The sequence below is a fragment of the Silurus aristotelis genome (assembly GCF_946808225.1).
Source record: "Silurus aristotelis genome assembly, chromosome: 19".
In the NCBI taxonomy this organism is placed as follows: domain Eukaryota; kingdom Metazoa; phylum Chordata; class Actinopteri; order Siluriformes; family Siluridae; genus Silurus; species Silurus aristotelis.
The window spans coordinates 8,481,442-8,499,834 of record NC_139592.1 but is presented as its reverse complement, the minus strand read 5'-3'; the positions used below and the strand labels follow the sequence as shown (position 1 = coordinate 8,499,834).

The 18,393-nt window shown below is 40.4% G+C and overlaps 1 protein-coding gene across 12 annotated transcripts in view; it reads right to left on the bottom strand.

Moving 5' to 3' along the window:
- The window catches only part of agrn (agrin), a 253,929-nt gene that overhangs the window by 13,022 nt on the left and 222,514 nt on the right, over window positions 1–18,393 (bottom strand). For 7 of the 12 annotated variants that reach the window (XM_083569686.1, XM_083569679.1, XM_083569678.1 and 4 more), the window contains 13 exons: window positions 18,002–18,121; window positions 17,482–17,886; window positions 16,568–16,760; window positions 12,934–13,149; window positions 12,299–12,528; window positions 10,672–10,806; window positions 7,562–7,652; window positions 7,257–7,421; window positions 5,909–6,020; window positions 4,700–4,711; window positions 2,648–2,764; window positions 1,980–2,163; window positions 608–695 (listed from right to left, as the gene is read on the bottom strand). In XM_083569686.1, the coding sequence (XP_083425812.1) occupies window positions 608–695; window positions 1,980–2,163; window positions 2,648–2,764; window positions 4,700–4,711; window positions 5,909–6,020; window positions 7,257–7,421; window positions 7,562–7,652; window positions 10,672–10,806; window positions 12,299–12,528; window positions 12,934–13,149; window positions 16,568–16,760; window positions 17,482–17,886; window positions 18,002–18,121 (2,068 nt within the window). Of the gene's footprint in view, window positions 1–607; window positions 696–1,979; window positions 2,164–2,647; window positions 2,765–4,699; window positions 4,712–5,889; window positions 6,021–7,256; window positions 7,422–7,561; window positions 7,653–10,671; window positions 10,807–12,298; window positions 12,529–12,933; window positions 13,150–16,567; window positions 16,761–17,481; window positions 17,887–18,001; window positions 18,122–18,393 lie in introns of all 12 variants that reach the window. The other 5 variants (XR_014538003.1, XR_014538004.1, XR_014538005.1 and 2 more) reach the window with 2 other exon arrangements.

Here is an 18,393-nt window from a genome sequence, read left to right as displayed (position 1 = left end):
ACATGGGACTCCATAAGCATGCTGAAGCTTGCATAGTGGGCCGTCTTGTAAATTTATTTGTCCACCCCGAATTCCTGTTTACTTCAGCACACTGTAACGGCCATCGGCTATTAGGACACTATAATAGGATGCTTCGGAATGCACTTAGCGTTATCCCGTCGACTAATTACAAACAAATTAATAACATTGTGACATGCCCACTGACCCAACATCCGAAGAGCCATAGGCATATGAGGCTAAACCAGGATTCCTTAACAAGGAATTAGTTCATGATGAAAGAGGAAGGCAATTAGAGAGAGAGAGAAAAGAAAGAGAGAGGTGCTCTAATACAGATGATATTTTAAAATAGTGAAGGGGGGTTCTTGCAATACATCAGTGCTCCACAGGGTAGTACTGAGCGCATGTCGCTCCAGGCAGTACAGTAATAGGAACCAGCCAACTAATTAGCAAGACTCCCTGAAAACCTACAGACAGGAAGCTGGAGAACGGGCCGTTAGCCCAAACCAAGAAAAAACTAACTTAAAATCAGACTCATACAGAGAGGGTGCCATAACTTATTCAGCGCACACAAGACTAGCATTTTGCGCTGACAAGAACCCGTCCTTACCTCTTCGTGACTCCATTGTGATATTCGATGAACGTTCGGCCGTCAAAAGCAATGGCCTCGGACTCCCCTGCTGCTTTCTCGTAGGTGGCTGAATGAAGAAAGTAGAAGATGAGAGGATGGTAAGCAACATATCGGCTAAATCCTATTAATTATGAGTATGATGTCATGTTCATCCATGTGTGGTTTAATTAATGTTATATAAAGAACACTAAGTAAGGCATTGACATGTAAATGGGGTGGAGTTGAATTATGTGATGTATTTTTACTCTAGCTAAAAAAAAAAAAAAAAACATGTTTCTAGTGTGTTGTAGAGATAATACTTTTTGTTAAACATGCATATGCTAGAAGAATTCCACTTTGGCAAGTGTGTGTGGTTGTGTGTGTGTAGATACACTGCATATCTCCATCCAGATGTTTCTTAGTGTGCATGGTAGTTGTCGTCAGGGTAGTAATTTATGTGAACTACGCTCACGACAATGTTTTTGCAAATATTAAAGACATTCACCATCTGCTTAAGAATTTCCAAAAGCATACTTTGCATAAAGTAAGCTGGAACTTAGATTTAAAGTGTTTGTCACTCAGTGTATGGAATAATTGAGGAAAGGAAACCTTATTTTTTCATACCACAGTGCCACGAATACCACGAATTGGTTTTCACAAAATTACATGTAAAGATTCATTAATAAAAACTACGTTGCTTAAAAATAGCAATCAATTTTGAATAGCGGAGTTGCAATTGATGGTAATAAAACACTTCTGAACTTTCTGTTACTGTATATTGGAAAATTTAGGGTTGTGTGTTGAGTTTCTGCCCTGATGTTAGTCTCTGTCATGTTCAATTCCTTATATAACAGAGCAATAAGATGAGAGGGCTTTCAAAAAGATTTCAAAGGCCACCACTGTGAGTCATGCCTAGCTCAAGCCTCTCGAATCAGATAAAAAGTTCACAATAATTTCAGTTGTAAGATTAGCATCATGATTTACAGATATAATCCCACGTCTCTAATGGATTTCTCCATGGCTAATTAACGCGCATGAATGAAAGTTAACATTTAGCTGTTGGGAGGCAGGTGAGTAATTTTCTGGCATCAAACCACATGTAGGGGAACAAAAATCTATTTTGTCATTGATTAGCTGTTTCACAAATTGTCCCACTTATAAGGATTCACACCTTTTGTAATTATTATCATTGACTTTATCTCAGTGCTCCAATATTTTAATTTGGGCTCCAGCGACTCGTCTCGCATCAGCACAGAAAGCTAATTTACAGTGGCGCTTGTCTCTTACAAAAATGGCATGGATTATGCATTAGAAAGCGGATTTCTGGAACGGGAGGATTAGGAGCAAGGTAAGAGCCTGGAATTGTACTTACTGTGCTGGCAGTGTGGTCCGGTGAAGCCGAACGGACACACGCACTCGTAGTTCTCAAGCATCGGGTTGCATTTGCCGCCGTTCTCGCACACGTCTGTAGAACAAGGGTGGTGTGTGTACATGGACGCGTCACTGGAGTGAAGAGCGTTATCTGCCTTTAGGATTGACGTGCCCATCAAAGTAATCTGAAGGCAAACAACATAAATCATTGGTTACAAATTTGAAGTGGCTTGACATATTAAAATGAACAATAATTCTATATTAATAATTGTAATTCGAGGTGTAACTCGAGCTGTGGATTTTACCGATATCGATAGCTAGGTTAGATTGCACATATAAAAAAAAAAAAAAACATTACACTTCATGTAAAATAGTACTGTAACTTTATTACAACAAAACAGATTGTATTGAATGAAATAAATCAGAATATATTCATTAATAAATATAATAATATAATTTATAAATGATACATAATATCCATAAGATATCGCTCTCCGTGCAGCACGTAGCACCAGTGATTCGCCCCCTAGAGGCTGCTCTCGTAAAGACAGCAGACCAGAAGCCGGAAAAACTATTGGTATGAATTTTTGCCGATAGTTCCAGCTATCAACTTTCGTTGACTATTAATCGGGAATTGTAATATTTATAAATATTCAGTAATAATATTACCTTCTGGATGGCTCCTTTGAATCCGGCTTTAATTGAAGCTGCTCTGGCCAGCTTACGGAAATCCGGGGCTCCACCCACAAAAAGTGATTCTTTTAGGTTGAGATCAGTGTGCTGGTTCTGGAGAGCGAACAAAGCAGAGTGAGATTATATAGCACTGATGCGATCACTAAAGCAACTCTAAAACTCATCTGTTTCTAATATTTAATGGCATATTTTCTTTTACATCCCTGCTAGCATGGTCGATCGGGCATCACGGAGTGAATAGAAACCGGCAGCTTGTTTTAAACAAACTCATTTACTCAGCTCATATTCGATGCTTAGCCACATCTTCTAGAAGCATAATTGATTTTAGTACCGCTCAATAGCGAAGTATTCACACTCTACATATAAGCAAGAGAGGAAAAAAAAATACAAAGAGAGGAAAAGACATAGAGAACCGGAGTGGCTGATATGGAAACGAGAGATATGGATGGTGTTTTAATGGGATGATTTCTTTGAAATTTCAAACTGTAAACTTTAATAAGAGTTGCATGAAATCATTCTTCAGCCAGCATTAACATTGCCCCAGATACAGTGGGGATCTTTTTCCTCCAAGAGCCTACATATGTACAATATTAAAGGTTTTTATTTTATTTTATGTAGGGCAATTATTGCTTCAGGATAAAACCCAAGTAAATTGCTATCGAAAAAAAAAGCCCAAGTGCACTGCCAGTTTGCTGTGCCCAGTCCAGCTTTTATCCAGGCATAAGAATAGGCTGGGGCTTAAAAAGGCTTGGCATTGGACAGGAAGCCCTGGCCAAACTAAGAACAGGCCAGCTAGCATAGCCAGTGCTTTTGGAGTGCAGCTGAGCTCAATGTGTACTGAGCTGGGCTTTAGTGAGAAACCCTGGCACTAATCTGTTATGCACTCGCACCTTGAGCATGGGTATTCAACAAAATCTCGGAACCAATAAGTTACATCATAATCTTTTTCAGATAAGCAGCTTATATGAAGGAATGATGACCACAGTGACCACTGGCCACCATTAATAACCATGAATCACTATTAGTCACAAATAGTGACCAGTTTATGGCTGTTAAAGTAGAATTTGGTTCTCGTAGTGGTGCTACGAACATAAACCCCTTTTAATGATCAACTTTGAACATGTTTGATAAACATATACATCTTTCATCCAATCAGTGGCTATAAATAAAATACAAAAAACTAAAATCTGTGAAAATACTGCTTTTTCTGAAATAATGTCAGTATTTTCTGGCCTTATAAGCTGCCTTTAGCTAAAAAAAAGTAAATAAATCAACAACAACGAAAAAAAAACAAAAAAAAAATGAATAGACAACATGATTGGTCACTGAGGAGCTATGCTTATCTGCTGAAATATTTCCAGGTCGACCAGTTGACAACCCCTGACCTAGAGTTTGGAGAAGATGCAGTCAGTTTCTCCAAGAAGCCCTTTCTCTTCCTCCGAGTGTGTGTGTGTGTGTGTGTCTTTCTCTGCTGGAATGTGTTGACTGCCTGACTGAAGCTGTTACATGGAATTTTCTCTGAGGGGCAAAAAAAATTCAGAACAAAGAACAAAGTTTGTCTTTCAACTACATAGTCTCTCTCTCTCTATCTCTCAATCTCTTTCCCTAGCTTCCCCACTCATCCTTCCGTCCTCCCTCCTCCCCCTTCCTCTGCTATTTAACTGTCTCCTTGCACTGTGTGACTGTTTAATGGCCCTCCCACACAAAACTAATGAAGACGTTTCATTGTTGTAGGAAGGCTTGAAATAATGGTGGTCAAAAGTATAACTCTCTTTCTCGCCGCCTCCGTACCAGCTGGCTTGAGTCGAGAGCCAAACCAAGTTCTCAGATGCACCCCCCCCTCTCCCTCATTCGTTCTTTCCCTCAAGCATATGGAATGGTGTGAAAGCGGAGCTCTCTCATTACTTAGCTCCTCAGTCTGCTATTGTCACATGGAGAATGAACCCGAGATGGACAACGAGCTACTTGATGGGGCTGCCGGAGAGACTATGAGGATGTTCGAGTGAGTGACCAGGCTTTAGTCATTACCTTGCGTGATTTCTGATATCCAGACAGCGTACGAAAACACAACACAAGGGGAGGGAAGGAAGAAAACAAAAATGTTACCAGAGAAGAAGAAACAGAATGTCAGTACTAGTAGAACTCCATGCAAACATCAGACATCGGGCATGGGAAGCAAAGGAAGGGCTTTGAAAAGTGCATCACATTATTAAAAAAATAGTAATAATCGGGCCATATATATATATATATATATATATATATATATATATATATATATATATATATATATATATATATATATATATATATATATATATATATAAATTCTGAGTGTTTTGCACCAGTGCACCCACACACTGTTTATATTTGCTTCATGACATGATGGTGTATTTAGAGCTCTTTCAGCCAAGCTGGAGAGCCAGTGGAGACTTCTGTAGCAAAATATTTCTCCTGGGGTCTGTCTTTCATATCAAGCATCTTCTGCTCTCTTTGCCACATTTCCCCCCTTATCCTCTTCCTTAATAAGATTTTCTGCCTCTGCTGCAGTAACCGAAGCGCCATTACAAAAATCTAGGACATGCAATAAAAAAAGGATATACATCTACACGAGAGCACATGGATCTAATCACAAGTTGATCAAATGTTATCACAGTCTAATCTCCAAATATTATTAAATCAAAGAAATGGACACAATGTTCCTACGCTTATGCCACAGTTATTTTTATATGGCTCTCTTTTGAATCAAAAAGGAAAACAAAAATTAAACAAACAGGGAACAAAAACCCACACAAACACTGAGGAAGTGGTTTGTGGGGACGTGCGCGAGTGGGTGCACGATGGCGTGCAGAAGGTGCAGCGCAGAAGTCACAGGAGCAATATTTCTGCCGTTTGTACACGCACAAAACACATAGGCACTGCGGGAACACTTTTAAAGTTTCATACACAACACACACACACACACACACACACACACACACACACATGCGCCGCATAGCCTGCAAATGCAAGATGCACTCGAATTTTCCATTAGCCAGAACCCGAGCGAGACAGGAGAAAAAATTGGCCCCATATTCAACCAAATTATTGCTAAAGGTTGCGAAGGTTGTGCTGGATAAGGGCAGCTGGGTCGGAATGTGGGGCCAAGGATGTCTCCGTTTGGTTAAGTTGCATCAACACAGGCAAAGCTTTAGCATAGGGGTTGAAGTGGGTTTTAGCACGGGTTTAGCATGTTCTTACCGGAGCCTCTCCTCTGACCGGGTCTTTGCCATTAATAGTGATCTCTCCTTTACGGTTTGCTCGCTCCAGGTTCACAGTGTTCCACACATTCAGCTTCAGCTTCTCTTTACTCCTGTTGTCACAAAGATATACCAATGGACCAGTTAATGCACTAATTATGCTTACATCTCATATAAGAGGTTTATATATTTTCTATAACAACAACTAGGAAAATGGTTTCGGCTGGAATTCGGGTCACAGGTTTATAATTACAATCTAATCTAATGCGTTATCGTTTCTATAGTAACGACGCATTAGGAAAGACTTGACATGGGGGACAAGCCACAAAAGCAATGGCTAATACGTGTATAATTGTTGATATGTTGGCGATTTCTGTAAGAAGAGGTTTATTTAAGAAGTCTCCAGTGTTGGCGTTTTGTAACAGTAACTTTTCAAAGAGCACTTTCCTGCTTTGTCAACTTCAGAGAGAGAGAGAAAAAAAAGAGAAAGAAAAAAATTTGTTACAAAAATAAAAGTGCCTTTAACTTCTACTATACACCAACCAGGTATAACTTAATAGTCACTGATCAGGCATAACATTATGACCACCTGTCTAATATTGTGTTGGTCTTCCTTTTGCTGCCAAAACAATTCTGATCCATCGAGCATTAACAGCATTAACTTCTTCAGTCTTCACTCCCCACGTGCATCAGTAAGCCTGGCCCATGACCCTGTTACCGGATCACCACTGTTCCTTTCTTGGACCACTTTTAATAGATACTGACCACTGCAGTCCGGAAATGTCATACAAGAGCTGCAGTTTTGGAGATGCTCTGACCCAGTCGTCTAGCTGTCTAACTCAATCAAATCCTTACGCTTGCCCATTTTTCCTGCTTCTAACACATCAACTTTGAGGACAAAACATGCATATATTATTCAACATAATATATTCCACCCATGAACAGGTGCCACGAAGAAGAGATAATTAACGTTATTAACTTCACCGCTTATGATGTTATAATGTCAAAGTAAAGCCTGATCGGTGTAAGTGATAAAAAAAGAACCTGTCTCGCAACATAAACTCTAAATGCATGTAAGATAGCCTGATGTTAGATGGATCATCATAATAAAGTCATGACTGTAATCGCCTGTGGTAGAAGTGAAACAAAACACTTCATAATACACCGTAATAGGAAAAAATATATAACAATCTGCCGTTGATTATTTTCCTATGACAGCACGCCCCGGTCACGCTCCTTGCACACCTCTTAATAACGTTATGTCGGCGATAGTGCAGGAGAAGAAAACTCAGTTACTACGCATAAATCCAAGACGATAAGCACTGAGTGACAAAGCTGGCCCGGCTTACCTAATGATAGCTGGCCCTTTGCCCAGATCGTATCGAAACTCTAGGATGCCATCATTCAGTGCAAGTGAGATGAAATCGCCCTTGCCATCTGTCTTCTGGCCGTTGTAGAAGATCATGCCGTTTGAGTCGTTAGCCAGCAGGACCACAGTCATGCTGACCTTTTGCCTGTCAATAAATCACACAATTAACCCATCAGAGACAACATTAGGCTAATGTACATCATGACTAATTGTATTTCTACGAGTGACAAACAGATGTTACTCTAAAGTGTGTGTAAATATGCAGTGACGGTACCCAACACGTACCTCAGATCGTGGCCGTATAAATGAAGGCCCTTCAGCTCGAGGTATGAGTCGCCACTGAAGAAGGGAATGTAGGCCCCTTTCTTGTCTGATACTGTAAAATAAGGCGCATTATCACCATAGTTTCTAGTACATCATGTTCAGCCCGTTTCAGCAATCCGGCATTTACGCGCACAAGTACAAGCTTAGCTCTCCAAATGAGTGCAGGCTCACATTCAGCACATTAAAGCTCTTTCACTGCTAATTGTATCCGATTACAAAAAGGCATGTAGGAGAATGAAACGCAACGATTAAAAAAAAAAGCAAAAGAAACGCCAACTGGGTATTGTTTAAAACAGTTGCTGAATCTTGAACATGGGAGCACTAAAACTCTGTGGAACCTCCAAGTAAGGGTGAAGTTAAAGCCTTTCTTGAGGAATCAGCAGCAACAGGAGTTCAGAGAAAGGTGAACTAGGAGTTAGATGCCCGCAGTGGGATGCCCTCTGCTGCCGAGCTTTGCACAGATTATCCACCTGCTGGTTCTGAAATCTGGGTTTATCACTCAGTAACTGCTGCTATTTCTGATACCGTATGCTTTGTTTTATATATATTTTTTTTTAGCACAAACAAACAGAAACCTTTTGCTGACTTTTAGAAGTTCACTTAAAAATAAATTAAATAAATCATGACTGGATTTGCAAACTTGATTCCCCCCATTAAGGCAAATATTCTATGGAAGCTCATTTCTGCCATGTATGAGAAATTATTACACCAATTCTTTTTTTTATCTTTTTATTGGCAAATTTGATCTTGTTCTGCTGACTTCATAATTCGTCTTAACGGAGCCACCCGAACAGTGCGAACATGCTATCTCATTCAGTCTGGACACTTCCTGCTGATAAAACTATTTCAGGAAGGTTATATTTCTTGGTTGCACACTGCTGGGGTTTGCTGTAAGTTGATTTTTGGAAATGAATGTCACAACTGAGTGATATTAATAAATACTTGCAAAACAGAAAGCCGCAATCGAGAAAATCGAAATTCAGGTGTGATATATGACGTCAGAAATACGTATTTGCATCCTGAAACTGTTTGTAATGAAACATGAGGACTTCCAGATGCAAATGAAGGTAAACAGTTTTTAAAATCCACAGCGGATTACTCCAAAACATAACTCTTGTTCAGGGAACAGAAATATTTCAAATGGTCTATAAACAGTATAAACAGGGCTAGGTAGGAAATGTGAAGTATGCTGAAGCAGGTCAAATTACAAAAGTCAGTTAAAACAATAAGCCCTGGTAATGTCAGGGATACAAACATAGGGACTGAGCAAATACTTCACAGTTAGGGTGTGAATTAGAGTTTCATTATTTAGGGTGTTAACTGAGCACAGGAAGCTGGAAAATGTGGGGAACTGTGGCATGTAGTAGCCATGTTACATGGTCACAATGTTTGCTTGGAAATTGAGTTGTTAGTTTGCTTTGACCTAAAAATATAACACTAAAAAGTTTCAATTAAGTGATAATAATAACTTCATATGTAATAACATTTTAATAAAAAGTCCAAACTTACTTATTAATTAGCTCATCTTAATTTGCTAAAGTGACATATAAAGTCTTTACTAATTGATATAAACTCACAATTATATGATAAATACTCACATTTTGAGTGAAAATAAGTCAATCGAAAGTTTTCATGAAATCGTGAAGTAATATTTACTTGAGGTTGTGAGAAGGTCTGTGCATGTTGCGTTCATTTGTATGTTGATTCACAATTGAAAGACAACATGTGAATTACGACACCTTCGCTCTTTTTTTTGACTCAATATTAAATGCCGAAAAAGGCACGATAAAAAAAAAAACATTTATAAATGTTTGTTTGTTTAATCATTTTTGGATGAAGCCACTGACAGATTTGGTCCCAAATTTTATTTTACATCCAGGTTGTTCATGAGAACCACAAAACCAAATAACCAAAAAAAAAAAAAAAAAAAAGAAGAATGCAGTAAATAAGCCGTATTTGAAATCTGAAGTTTCAAGTTTTTAAATCGTCATTACAATTTTTCATTTACAAAACACGAAAATAATGAACGCCACTGACCCGAGGCAAAAAGTTGGATTTGTTTGTTTATAACTAGAAATCGCAAGATGTTAATTTGCAAATGCAATGAAAAGGTGGAAGTTTTGTGCAAATATCTCACTGAGTATAACATTTTTAACTCACAATTGAGACAAATCACATTGAAATACTTTCTCTCATGTGGTACAGAGCACATGGCAGCGATATATAACACATTATTTTCAATGCCACAGGCACTATCGCAGTGTTTAAGCCAACTTAAAGCCAGACACTACAGTCACGTAATAGTGCATAAAAAAAAAGCCTTATTAACAGATTGATTGGCAGATACAAACTGTAGTGAACTCGGAACATTGGCCAAGGTAACATCAAATCTCATCATCACTGTCATCATCGTCGGTGTCACCATCATCGCCATAATCATCATCATCATACTTCAGATTGCGTTCACACGTGGACACTCTTGCTTACTATAGACAGTATACAAAGGCTATCACACCTCCTCATCCCTTCTGTCTCTCCATCTGTCTACCCTACTCACTCACTCCTGCACTTGACAGTCCCTTATCTCACCACGCCTTTTTCTCCCCAGACACTTTGCCTGACTGAGTCCCCATTAATCACGACGCGCGCCTGACTGATACAATTACTCATCTCATTGATTTAAGTGATAAAAATGAGCCGCACTTTATGTGATGGGTGCGTTCAACTCATTGATTTTGGTTCACCTCAATTTATTTTAATCACTTGCTAATGAAGACTTGCCTGGTCAAAGGGATACTCTGTGTTAAACGGCTTGTGTGTGTGTGTGTGTGTGTGTGTGTGTGTGTTCGAGTCTGTTGATGCTTCTATCCTTCATTTAACCCTGAAATTGCATTTAAGCACGCTGATCAGCATGAACTACTAAAATTATTGTGTGTGTGCGTGCGTCAAAGAGGCAGCTTTAAACTGTAGCCGCTCACACTTTTATAATTTTTGCAACCATTTTTTTTTTTGCAGCCATGCGCCTGACGTTTAGAAAGAAGGTTCCGGACAGAAAAAATGGAGTCACGTACGTTTTCTGCAGTGCTTGCCCTCATGGCCCATGGGGCACTCGCATTTGTAGCCCCCCTCTGGAAGCACATGGCACTGAGCAGAAGGATGGCACGGGTTCGGCTTGCACGGGTCATGCGAATCGGCGCATGTCGGACCTGGAGAGAAAAAAAATCCATAAAAAGAAATAGAAGATGGTTACTTTTCTCGAGCAGCCTTGTGCTCCTGTACAAAATCCTATTGCTGGCTGTTTGGAGCCGGGACGAGGATTTACACAGTAATAGAGGTCATTTTCTAATAGGATTTAGAAATATTACAATTCCAGATTAAGCCCTGCATCACCAAAACCCACTCGTGCACTTCGCTTGGATGGAGAAAAGAAAAAGGCTTGTGGTTGGCGGTTTTGGCTCGGTCGCCAACTCATCAGCCTATTTCTACCAACGTTGTTGTTTTTTTTTTTTAAACCTGTGAGAATATCACGATCTGGGCAGCAGTCATGCCGGGAAAAAAAACTCCTTCTGGCAACCAGCAGCTCCATCATGAGCGAGAGAAAAAAAAATCCCTTCATCTCACACGCCTTGCTCTTTTAAACATGAAAGTTTAGCCTTCTTATTTATCCCCCTGGCCACTTTCTTTTCTATATCCCCTTACTTCAAAAGGGCTTTTATTTCTCTTCACCTCAGCCTTACCTTCACGGCGTATGCCACAGAAACCGAGTGATATTGATCTGAATTACTGACGCTCGTTCAATAAATTTGGCGAGCAGAACAACAGAACAATTTACTGCAGCCAATATGTCTCGAGACTGGAGAAGCTGTGAGATTGGAGGGAAAAAAAAACGTATGAAATAAAACAAAAACAAACCCCTGATGTTAACAAAGAGAATAATGTAGCTTGTGCTTGGTGGCTGTTATCACAGTTAAGGCCTCTGTTTTATTTCTAAGGTTGTAGATCATGGAGGTGTGTGTGTGTGTGTGTGTCTTTGCTATTTTTCTCAGCTGCATTGTCTTCATGGCCCTTATTAGTGGTGAACTAGCGGACCGTAACCGTTCTCGGAGCACACTAGGGCAAAGGCCATGGAACAGCAGTAACAGCACTGTAAACGTTCAAGTGCCAAAGCAGCGCTCGCCAAAAACCCAATTACCTTCTTGGAGAAGGCAAAGAGGAAGTGAAAAAGTTGAACGCATGTTAAACACGCCGGTAATCCTAATGGAATTGGTTTAAGGGATTTATAATATCATCTAAGCGTTTTACCCCTAGATTTCCCCTTATTAATGCTAATATTTGAACTATAAAAGAAAAACGAAGGTTATACGAAATAAAGTATGGCTGCTTATACAGATGGTGGTGAGCAGCCCGTCATCTTTCCCCTCAGGGTTCTTCTTCTCCCTACATATATCTTACATGCCCTTAAAGGAAGCGAGAAAACAATCATCCATCATAATGCATCCTCGCTGAATACACAGGCACCTCTTGCTCCGTGCTTCATCCTTCATCCGTGTCGAGCAGCTCGAATAAGGATTCGGATGCTTATTCAAGATCACGATGCTGATGTAATTGTAAACAGTCTCAGTTACTCAAAGATTCAGAGCGACAGTATGCAGGAGCAGGAGAACAAAAGACTCGCGAGGGCGACGATGCCAAACTCACCCGAGAAGCCGTTAACGCACTTGCAGTGGAACGTCTCGGCACCTTTGGCTTGGCAGGAGGCACCGTTTTTGCAGGGGTTGGGCAGACAGGGGTTGTTTCCGCATTCGCCGACGGCCGTGCCGTACACAACGTTTCCCCCGTTCTCCTGAAGGTTGTACACCATGTTATTGACATCCAGGAGGCGGACACATCCGATCAAACCGGTGGAGACCGAAGTCCTTTCTTTCACGCTAAAAAAATAACAAAACTCATCTTTAACGTATTATTAACCTTTAGCTTATAAATTGTATTATTTAGCATGAATGGGCTTCACAGAACAGACTGTGCATACAGTGTAATTAGACACTAATTAATAATTTGGTTCCAGTGCATTAATGTCAACTTTAATTGAAGGTGAATAAAAAATAAAAAAAAAACTCTCTCGCTCTACTGCTTTAAAAAAAAAAAGAAAGAAAGAAAGAAAGAAATTTCACAACAGCTGCAAAAACTAATACACATTTCTTTCCACTATCCGAGACTTGGCTATTACTCTGCACTTCACACTCTTTATTCATTTCCTAATCAATTCTGGCTGCAGTGTTACATTTTAATATATGAGAGAGGGGAAAAAAAATCCTCAAAGCAGCAGGCCTTACTCTACGATCATGTCTTCAGGCACCCCGCCGATGAGCAGATCAGTGTCCAGGTTGAGTCCGTCAGTGCCTGCTGGGCTCTGGCCCTCGACTGGCGTCTCGTTATCGACACTGAGTGAAGCGTTGCGTCTGTTTCGGATTACCACTAAGTGATGCCAGCGACCGGGTTTCACAGTGATGCTGCTGACCACCGAGCACGTTCCAGAACCCGTGTTAAACCTGACAGAGGGGACATGGGGAGACAAGGGTGATGGTTTTTAACCCGAATTTCTTAACATTATTAATTATGCAATCCATTTCAATATAATTACAGTACAGGTTCCTCATCAGTACCTCATTAGTCTAATAACACCCAAGTCAAAGTGTAGCCTTTCTACCTAATGGTAATCGCTGTACATGAGAGAAAAAATAGCTAGCAGAAGTGAACACTATAAACATGTTTAAACAAAATACTGGGAATGTGTTTAGTGAGTCTGGTGCTAATGTTTTTATTTGGTGCTGTATTCTCATTATTCCCTTAGTAATATCTTTTTACACTATTTTGTTGACATTACTGTAGAACTGAGTACGGGTTGCACTTTCATTCACTCTGCCTATTTGGTATTTATTGTAATTGCGTCTTAAACATGTTTTCACACATGCACTTTATGTAGTCCTGTTTGTAGCTCAGCGTCTTATTCAGTCATACAGTCTTATATCAAGTCTTATTCAGTTTTGTGTAGTCTGGTGTAGATTTCTGTGTAGTTTGCTGTGACAGGAGTCGAAGAAATGAATTTCAGTCGATGCTTTGCCCCACTGAGAAATATATGAACCAGTCGGAGTGTGTGGATTTGAACAAACGTATCAGACAAAACGTTTTTGGCGAAAGTCAATACAGAGTTAACTTTGTTTTTTTTCCCTCGCTTTGTTCCTGCTTGCCTGCTGTGAATAAGAAAGTCATTTATAATATTGCTTTTTCCAGGTGCCATTTATATTTCAATTTAATATATTATTATTAGAATCATTAAATGGCAGATTCATAATTCCAACATATTAAATATATAATTACTATAATCTTCCTGTGGGCTCACCACCTGCAGGAGGGACCGTAAGGGACGGTGCTGTGAGAATTGGGCAGCAGTCGAAGGCGGGGGCCTGCTAAGACTGCTGCCCCCGCGACCCGAATTACGGATAAGCGGGAGAAAATGAATGAATGAATGAATGAATTACTATAATTATAAATATATTATTCATATATAATTACTGCTGTCAAAATTAACATGTTGATAATGCCTTAACGCAAATTCATTTTAATGGCAATATTATTATTAACGTTAATTAATATTTATATATCTCTATATATATATCTATATCACTCCTATTGCAATGCATTGGTGATTTTGATTTGATTCAATACAATTGCAGTGCAATATGATAATATGATGCTATGCAATTCAATATAGTACAGATAGTTTGCTTTTATTTTTTTTGATTCAGACAGCAAATCATAAATGTACTCAAGTGACGTCTAACGCATGGCCCTTTCACTTTAACAGGCCTTTGTAGTGCAAAAAAAGAAATAAAAATAAAAAGATTCAATAAAACCAGACATTCTTTTCCTGTACTGTCTCCTGGAAAATGCAGCTCTACCTCTGCCATGTTAATCAATATTCTATGTGACTCTCAGGACACGCTTTGGTCTCCGTAGTGTTGTGATGCGTTCTTTATGTAGCAGCAGTGGTGCTGAGAGAACGCACTCGAGAAACAGTTTAGCGAGGAGAAATCAATCTACATCTAAAATATTGGTTAAACATTATTGGTCACTTTTTAAATAATAAATGTATAATGCATCTACTCATAATGCTATATAAAGAAATTGTTCTTTACAGATGCAAATATGCAAACTGACGCACACTTTTTAAATTGATGCATCACATCGTTAATTTTTTTGCTGGTGCTCTGATGCAAATCGGAGAATCTTACCATCCCTAATATACAGTGAAGAAAATAAGTATGTGAACACCCTGCTATTTTGCAAGTTCTCCCACTAAGAAATCATGGAGGGGTCTGAAATTGTCATCGTAGGTGCATGTCCACTTTGAGAGACATAATCTAAAAAAAAAAAATCCAGAAATCACAATATATGATTTTTAAACTATTTATTTGTATGATACAGCTGCAAATAAGTATTTGAACACCTGTCTATCAGCTAGAATTCTGACCCTCAAAGACCTGTTAGTCTGCCTTTAAAATGTCCACCTCCACTACATTTATTATCCTAAATTAGATGCACCTGTTTGAGGTTGTTAGCTGCATAAAGACACCTGTCCACCCCATACAATCAGTAAGAATCCAACTACTAACATGGCCAAGACCAAAGAGCTGTCCAAAGACACTAGAGACAAAATTGTACACCTCCACAAGGCTGGAAAGGGCTACGGGGAAATTGCCAAGCAGCTTGGTGAAAAAAAGGTCCACTGTTGGAGTGATCATTAGAAAATGGAAGAAGCTAAAAATGACTGTCAATCTCCCTCGGACTGGGGCTCCATGCAAGATCTCACCTCGTGGGGTCTCAATGATCCTGAGGAAGGTGAGAAATCCGCCCAGAACTACACAGGAGGAGCTGGTCAATGAGCTGAAAAGAGCTGGGACCACCGTTTCCAAGGTTACTGTTGGTAATACACTAAGACCTCATGGTTTGAAATCATGCATGGCACTGAAGGTTCCCCTGCTTAAACCAGCACATGTCCAGGCACATCTTAAGTTTGCCAGTGACCATTTGGATGATCCAGAGGAGTCATGGGAGAAAGTCATGTGGTCAGATGAGACCAAAATAGAAATTTTGGGTCATATTTCCACTAATCGTGTTTGGAGGAAGAAGATTGATGAGTACCATCCCAAGAACACCATCCCTACTGTGAAGCATGGGGGTGGTAGCATCATGCTTTGGGGGTGTTTTTCTGCACATGGGACAGGGCGACTGCACTGTATTAAGGAGAGGATGACCGGAGCCATGTATTGCGAGATTTTGGGGAACAACCTCCTTCCCTCAGTTAGAGCATTGAAGATGGGTCGAGGCTGGGTCTTCCAACATGACAATGACCCGAAGCACACAGCCAGGATAACCAAGGAGTGGCTCTGTAAGAAGCATATCAAGGTTCTGGCGTGGCCTAGCCAGTCTCCAGACCTAAACCCAATAGAGAATCTTTGGAGGGAGCTCAAACTCCGTTATTCTCAGTGACAGGCCAGAAACCTGACTGATCTAGAGAAGATCTGTGTGCCAAAATCCCTCCTGCAGTGTGTGCAAACCTGGTGAAAAACTACAGGAAACGTTTGACCTCTGTAATTGCAAACAAAAGCTACTGTACCAAATATTAACATTGACTTTCTCAGGTGTTCAAATTCTTATTTGCAGCTGTATCATACAAATAAATAGTTTAAAAATCATACATTGTGATTTCTGGATTTCTTTTTTTTTGATTATGTCTCTCACAGTGGACATGCACCTACGATGACAATTTCAGACCCCTCCATGATTTCTAAGTGGGAGAACTTGCAAAATAGCAGAGTGTTCAAATACTTATTTTCCTCACTGTATATATATATATATATATATATATATATATATATATGAGTTTGCATGTAAAATGTGATCTACCTGAGCTCGACCTTTCCTTCCACCAAAGCCAAAGACAGGAAGTCCTTCTTGCCCTGCTGCCCATTGTAGAGGAGTATACCGGTCATGTCGGAGGCTCTGAACTCCATGGCAATACGCACGGTGTGGTAGGCTTTCATGGTCGGGAAGGCCAGGTACGATTTTCCGCCAAAAGACGGGATGTAATACTTTATCACTGGGAAAGAGAAAGTAGAGGTGAGATAAACCGGGTTATCAGTGTCTCACGCAAGACTCAGGACTTCAATGGTCTGCTCTCTGCTGATAAAGTAAGCGAGAGAGAGAAAAAAAAAATCCAGGCTATGAGTCACCCAATGATATACAAATCCTGAGTGCTGCATCTTTTTACCTTTACTCTGAATGATTTGTGATATGCTGTATATCTGGGAAGAAAGAGATGCAAAGATGATGATGATTTCAATGACAGTCGCTCTATAATCTCTAGGGAGGACTCGGGCGTTAACCTTGAGCGTTTGCGTCTGAGTTTCGCTTTGATCTGGCATTTATCATCCGCACCATTGTCTTGTTAGAATGGCTTGCTGATGAAGTCTTCTTTTTTCATCACTCATTAATGGACCGACTGTTCACAAAGAGACATCGGTGCTGCATGTAAACTGTCAATTATTTTTTCAGTGCACTGATTTTTTTTTTCCATGAACTAATGCTCATTAAAGTAATAAGTGTCAATTATAATCTGATGCAGCTGTAAAGAATGGCGTCTTACTCGAAGAGACAAAAAATGCAAAAATGACAGCAGGACTGTAATTTTTTTTGTCCTGTGATTGTAATATTCTCTTCATGCTGAGGATTTGTTAAACAGTCCTGATGTGATGAGCTAAATACTGCAATTTCGAGAGCTGTTTACTTTGTTATGACATGGGCTGATGGCGAAATCGTACCTTTTTCACACACAGCTCCTCCTCTTCCGGCAGGGCAGGTGCAGGTGAAATCATCGCCATCCTCCTCGCAAGTGCCTCCATGGCCACAGGGTTGTGAGTCGCATGGGCCCGGGGCTTTGCTCGCTGAGAGGCTGGGTTGTGTATGTAAGGACTCGAAGGTGGTGGTGCTGGTGGGAATAGTGGTGGTGGGCTCTGGGAGGGTGCTGGTGGTCGTGGTGGCTGTAGTGGTTCTGCGGGTGGTGTAGGGCCGTCTGCTGGTGGCTGGCTGGCGTGTTGTGATGGAAGCGGTGGTTGGAGGCAGGGCGCTTTGAGTAGTAGTGGTGGTGCTGGTGGTGGTTGCAACAGTGGGTGTGGCGGTGGCAACAGTGGTGGCGGTGGTAGTGAAGAATGGAATGGAAGAGAGACCTGAGAGATAGAAAAGACAGAGAAAAAGAGTGCTTATCATTAGAATCCAAATTTGGAATAACTAAAAGAGCTAGCACATTTTCTACAAATCAATATTAACTAACGTAGCACTTACCAGTATTGGTAATACGGATAAAGTCCTCCTCAGGTTTCTTCACTACGATGCCAGGTTCTTTGGCTGTCTTAAGCTGCTTCAGCAAGGCGCCCCCGATGTCCTCTACTGTAAATCTAGTGTCTGCAGCGTGAGGCCACGACCCGAGTGAATCAGAACAAAATAGAAGGACGTTAGATACACACGGCATGTAATAGCAGCTTGTACGTAATAGACTCGAGGGAGTGGACGTCCTCCAAGCAGCGTACGTTTCAGGGACGGCTGGATGAAGAGCTGTCATAACACTTCCACAGATGGCCCTGTTACCGCCGACTGTACACTTTACGACAGGCTCTTGCGCGGGAGTAAAAGACGCCGAATGAGGCCAATAAAAGGTGAATGCAGGAGGACGGTAT